General features: G+C 50.7%; 1 protein-coding gene across 1 annotated transcript; it reads right to left on the reverse strand.

The window, feature by feature from the left end:
- Positions 1 to 1,512: 1,512 nt before the first annotated feature.
- On the reverse strand, positions 1,513 to 5,671 carry LOC119272126. Its single transcript, XM_037553699.1, has 8 exons — positions 5,444 to 5,671; positions 4,707 to 4,930; positions 4,543 to 4,601; positions 4,168 to 4,398; positions 3,946 to 4,075; positions 3,553 to 3,872; positions 2,094 to 2,235; positions 1,513 to 2,018 (listed from the first exon to the last, which is right to left on the reverse strand). The coding sequence occupies exons 1-8, from the start codon at positions 5,517 to 5,519 to the stop codon at positions 1,770 to 1,772; spliced, it is 1,431 nt and encodes a 476-aa protein (XP_037409596.1). The 5' UTR covers positions 5,520 to 5,671; the 3' UTR covers positions 1,513 to 1,769.
- Between the last annotated feature and the right edge of the window lie 158 nt (positions 5,672 to 5,829).

Below are 5,829 nucleotides of genomic sequence, written 5' to 3' on the forward strand. Positions count from 1 at the left end.
AGCAATTCACCAATTACCGATAGGACAACGAAAATCTACTCAGACATCATAGGATGGCAACACATCATTGGATGATAATATGAAGCATAAAGCACCATGTTCAAGTAGAGGGTACAGCGGGTTGCGGGAGAGTGGACCGCTGTAGATAGATGGGGGAAGGTGATGAAGATGTTGGTGAAGATGACAGAGGTGTTTGTGTAGATCGCCGTCACACGATGATGGCCCAGGCGGTGTTCCGGTGCCACCGGGAGAGAGAGGGAGAGCCCCCCCCCTTCTTCTTCTTCTTCTTCTTCCTTGGCCTTCTCCCTAGATGGGAGAAGGGTTTGCCCTCTGGTCCATGGCCTCCATGGCGGCGGAGGGGCGAGAGCCCCTCCGAGATTGGATCTGTCTCTCTGTCTCTCTCTGTTTCTGCGTTCCAGATTCTGGCCTTTCACCGTTTCTTAAATTCCCGGAGATCCGTAACTCCGATTGGGCTGAAATTTTATCATGATTTGTATCCGGATAATAGCTTTCTTGCGGCGAAAGAAGGGCACCAACTGCCTTACGGGGTGGCCGCAAGGGCCCAGGGCGCGCCTGACCCCCTGGGGCGCGCCCCCTGCCTCGTGCCCCCCTCGGGCATCGTCTCGCGTTGATTCTTCTTCCCAAAAATCACATATATTTCAAAAAAAATCTCCGTCAGTTTTTATCCTGTTTGGACTCCATTTGATATGGATTTTCTGCGAAACAAAAAATATGCAACAAACAGGAACTGACGCTGGGCACTGGATCAATATGTTAGTCCCAAAAATAGTATAAAAAGTTGCCAAAAGTATATGAAAGTTGTATAATATTGGCATGGAACAATAAAAAATTATAGATACGACGGAGATGTATCAGCATCCCCAAGCTTAATTCCTGCTCGTCCTCGAGTGGGTAAAATGCACTGAACGCCGCTTCACCTCAAATTTGGCGTGGCGGTTTACAAAATTTAGGTGTCTCTCAACGCACCACAATCCACAGAAAACGATTTTCTCGAAAATGAATCAACACGGCTGAAAGTAAAAGTACCAACATGTTGCGCGCATGTGACCCATCTCTTATTCCATAATAATTTGCCTGACAAGGGATTAACCAACCTAATTACAAGTTTACAACTAGTTCACAAAGTTTACCAAAACAAAACTCTCGAAAAAAAAAATATGATGACCAAATAGTACGTACGGAATGGCTGCGTGCATTGTATTGATTGGACATGAATGTGCAACCTACCTCAGATCCGGGCTACCAAACACAGTCTCAGGACAGCATGTCTCGACAAATACATCACTATCAAACAACTGCACATTCATGTCCCCGCCAAAAAAAAAAACTGCACATTCATATGCCTAGCATGTCTAGACTTAGCATGTCTCAAAGGGGAACAACTATGTTAGGATGGGAACAGCTACCAAACACACCCCAAATATTCACACGGAACGATTTTCTTGAAATTGAATTAGCCCGGATGAAACTAACCAACATGCATGTTGCGCATTTGATCCATCTCTTATTCCATAATAATTTGCCTGACAAGGGATTAACCAACCTAATTACAAGTTTACAACTAGCTCACAAAGTTTACCAAAACAAGACTCTCGGAGAAAAATATATGATGACCAAACAGTACGTACGGAATGGGTGCGTGCATTGCATTGATTGGATGCAGTGCAGAGACCAGAACCCAGAAGCCTATCCTCATATTGGAAAACTGAGAAGAAAGAAGTGCGGCCAGCAGCGCGCGTGGCTACGGCCTACGGGGACGGGAAGCAGGCCTCGCTCTCGAGGATCGCCGCCTTGAGCTCCCGCTGGATGGACGCCCTCTCCGGCGACGTCACCAGGTCCTCCCACACCGACGACCCCGCGCCGCCCGTGGGGTGCCCGTTCTGGTACAGCTCGTGGACGCAATTGGCCTCCTCGTTGATCCTGCTCACCCGGTCCAGCAGCTGGATGTCCTCCACGTCCACCAGCAGCCTGCTGCCCCCGTCCTTCCACGCTATCAGCTGTTGCATCCATGGATCCACGCATCACAACACGGAGAAGACGTCCGTCGATCGGTGCACAAGGAAAAAAGATACCTTTGGGCCGCCGACGGCGTTGGTGCTGTAGAGCCTGGCGTTGTCGACGAGCTCGCAGTACCTCCGGAAGGCGGAGGCGAACCGCTTGTGGGACCTCAGCTGCGAGGTCACCCGCACCGCCCTCCCGCATATGATGGCTCGCCTGCGTGCATGTACATCACCGCCGTACAAACGAATCGTGTCATTGTGCATGGGTGCTTAGAAACTCTAGCCAACCGCACCTAGCCGATCTCCTAAACTGAATGGTGAAGTAAAATTCTTACTCGGCCTTCTAGTGGACTCTTGTATTGAGTCGGCCGTCCACAGCTCAAGCAAAAAAATCTGCTCTCTACCGTAGCCTCACCCATCCCACTCCCGCGCCACATCCATGCCAACATCATCCTTCCCACCTCCACCGGCCACCACCCGTCACCGCTGACGCTCCGTAGGCCCCGTTGCGGTCCTCGACCACTCGGATTCGAGTCTCCCTCGCCGTGGGCGGCGCAGGAATCGGTGGATGTCGCCATCGCCGTCAAATTTGATGCATCCGGCCGCCGGCGACGATGGATTGGCTGGTTACCAAACCGCACAGCCCCCGACAAAGACTCTACGCCGCATGTAATTATGATCTCCTCTAACCGCTCGAATCTCACTTGTCGGCGAACCGCCGGCAAAGACACACCCAACGTTGGCCGGGCTCGGCACTGGCCCAACAACTCGTCGGCTCCCCGTTGCCCGATCATCAAGTGCAACGACTACCCGCGGCAGGTGATGCGCGGAGTTTCGACCATGCTAGAACATCCCGGATGGGTGTTTTTCAAGTGCAAAAGAGATGGGGTGAGTGCTTGTTTATCCGGTTGTTCATCGGATTAGTTGCAATTTGTACCTCATTGTTTGTTCAAAATTGTGGATAGAATGACAATTTTTGGTATCCAAAACAAGATTACATCGATCTATTAATAGCGAGAAATTTGATAGATGTTCATGCATTCCTTACTAGAGTAGAAACTAGAGATGAGACTAGAGGTAACGCAATGTCGAATTCGTCGGAACCGAAGAAGAAAAAAGTGTGCAAACTCGAGAAACCAATTGAGAGCATCAACAATGTTTAAAATGAAGACATAAAGTAAATATTAATTCAACTAATGGGAGCAACTATGAAAGTTAAATTTCTATTAAAATGTCTAATTGTAGTTCTTGTTTTTTTTAGTTCAATTCTCTTAGCGAAAAATCGATGAATTATGTACTCCAGTATATTAAACTATCGTTTAATGAAATAAAGAAGCAATGAAATTTGTTTCAGTGACCGAAAGTAAAATGCATTTGATATTTTTTTGTACTTAGTATTCACTAAGTTTAGAAGATCGGCTAGATCCGGCAAAAAATAGTGTGGAATAAAAACACTCCATTAAGTTTTACTTGGCCGATACTTCTTTATTATTAAAGGATCGATCGGCTAGAGTTGATCTTAGCTAGTTACCTGATCCCTCTGATGACGGCGAGGTAGGCGTCGCAGATGACACCGACGAGCTCGATGCGGTAGGGCTTCATTCTGCAGTTGGGCCCGATGCCCTCCTCGTCCTCCACGGCCTCCCAGTACTGCTCGGTGGTGGTCCCGTCGGCGGCCACCTTGTACCCGGCCCCCATGCGGTACCGCTGCTGGTGCACCTCCCGCGCCATGGCCACGGTCTGCAGCACGAACGGCTCCCACGACAGCGTGCCGTCCATGATCACGTCCCGCCCCTCGTTCAGCGCCGTCACCAGCACCGACGCCGCCGCGTCCGTCGACGACTGGTGCACCTGCATCATCATGCACGCACGCATTTGTACTGCTGCAACGCGCAAGAAAACCAGTGCTCCATTGATTGATTACCAGCTCGGCGGTCTGCAGCATGTCGTTGTGGTGGCCGCGGGAGTTGATGGCCTGGTAGATGACATCCGACTCCTTGAACGCGTCGGCCTCCACCACCACCGCGTTCGCCGCCGCGCCCGACCAGAACATCCTGCAAGCACGCGTTAATTCGCATTGATTCGAGCACAGCACACACGGTGCTCACTGCACGCTCTTGCCGGCGACTCGATCGAGGAGACTCACTCCTTCACGATCTCTTTGATCACGGTGCTCTTGCCGGCGCCCATGCCGCCGCCCATCAGGAGCAGCACCGGGCTGCGGTCGCCTTGCGCCGCCGGGACCATCACCTCCGCCGGGGGGTAGCGCGGCTGGTTCTCGTGGCAGCTTATCCCGACCACCTTGAGCTCCTCCATCAGAGTCGAGAAGAGCCTCGTCACCTTCAGCTCTCTCGTCACCCTCTCGAACCTCATCTTCCTGGACGTACGTTGCCCAATCATGAACAACCAAAAACCAGATTCCATCGAGAATCTGTACGACTAACTTGTTGTCTTGCGCATTTTGTGCCGGCCGGATCAATGAATCATCACATATATGAAAGGTGGACAGTTGATTAATTACCTGGTGGCCTCAAACACCAAGCTCCTGAGCTTGCGTTTAGGTTGCTCTGCTGTCAGAACCTAATTAAGCAAGTGATACAGAGAGACATATTTTTACGAACGAGAGGTCAGTTGGTCAGTGTGCAAAATTTTCCTCCGCTTTAATCTGCCCCATTTGCCGTATACCTGCGTGATCACGTGGGTTGCCCATTTCCAGTGGAAGGAGAAGTAGCCGAGTATGCATCTGTCCAGCTCCTCGATCAGCTTCACGAGCAGGGCGTCCGGGTCCATGTTGTTGTGAAAGAAGGCGAGCAGATTCTGCTCGTAGCCCTCGCTCTTCTTCAGGTACTCGTAGGCCATTGTACAAAGGTGGGGGCACTGGTTCGGATCCTCGATCCCGATTTGATTAGCTGAAAAACAGATTCAGATAAGTGCTGATGAATGGGCCATTGCTTATGTTACTCGGAATCGATGAACAGTGCATGCGGCAACGGTCAGCATAAAACAATGATGCAGGGGAAACATGTTCAGCGGAAACAGTAAAGATTTTGCATTGAAATACATGTACGAAAACTTGCGAGGAAAATAGGTCGATTAGCAGGAAAATTCAGTGTAACCCACAGAGAAAAATGCTGAAATGCAAGATTCGTCATTCGTGTATCAAATGAAATCCGTGGTATCATCAATTTCTCGTGATCGAATAGACTCTGTTTGTCTCCTGGTCGTGCAAATGCAGACCTGGCCTGATCGACCATGAAATCAGAACCCACAATTCGATTCATTCTGCAGAGTTGCCCATTCATTGAAGGCCTGAATTACTCCTAGCCCGAAGGAAATGGGCGACGAATGGGCTCGGCTTCGAGAACGCAAGCTACATTGACCTGGGGGAGGGGGGGAGTAAAACCTATGGCCGCGAATCGTACCGACGTAGTGCGAGAACATCTCGACCTCCCGGTGAGCCACCAGCCGAGGCACCGCCGCCGCGACGTTCCCCTTCATCTTCTACCCCGTCCGCGCCGGCTCCTCAGGCGGCCGCGGCGATCGAAGAGGACAATAACAATGCAGAGCACCTGTCCATGCCTATCACCAAGAACTGCACCGCGTCCAACTCGATGGAGGGAGCTGGGGGAGATGAGATGAGATCCAAGGTGTGCGGAGGTGGAGACCAACGCATGCATGCGCCGGGCACGGCGTGGATGTAATAAGAGCGAAGGGTGGTCCCTGTTCAACGTCGTACCATCAAAAGTCTCTACATGCCACACCATGCTATTTAATTCTATAGGATTTATAGACTACAAAACTTATAGGC

Source organism: Triticum dicoccoides, chromosome 3A (genome assembly GCF_002162155.2).
Source record: "Triticum dicoccoides isolate Atlit2015 ecotype Zavitan chromosome 3A, WEW_v2.0, whole genome shotgun sequence".
In the NCBI taxonomy this organism is placed as follows: domain Eukaryota; kingdom Viridiplantae; phylum Streptophyta; class Magnoliopsida; order Poales; family Poaceae; genus Triticum; species Triticum dicoccoides.

Excerpts from the sequence above, each read along its gene's own strand:
- LOC119272126 (XM_037553699.1), bottom strand. The coding sequence starts at position 5,519 with ATGAAGGGGAACGTCGCGGCGGCGGTGCCTCGGCTGGTGGCTCACCGG. Across the intron at positions 4,076-4,167 it reads ATCAAAGAGATCGTGAAGGA|GATGTTCTGGTCGGGCGCGG; the intron begins GTGAGTCTCCTC and ends GCGTGCTTGCAG. Across the intron at positions 2,019-2,093 it reads ACGCCGTCGGCGGCCCAAAG|CTGATAGCGTGGAAGGACGG; the intron begins GTATCTTTTTTC and ends TGGATGCAACAG.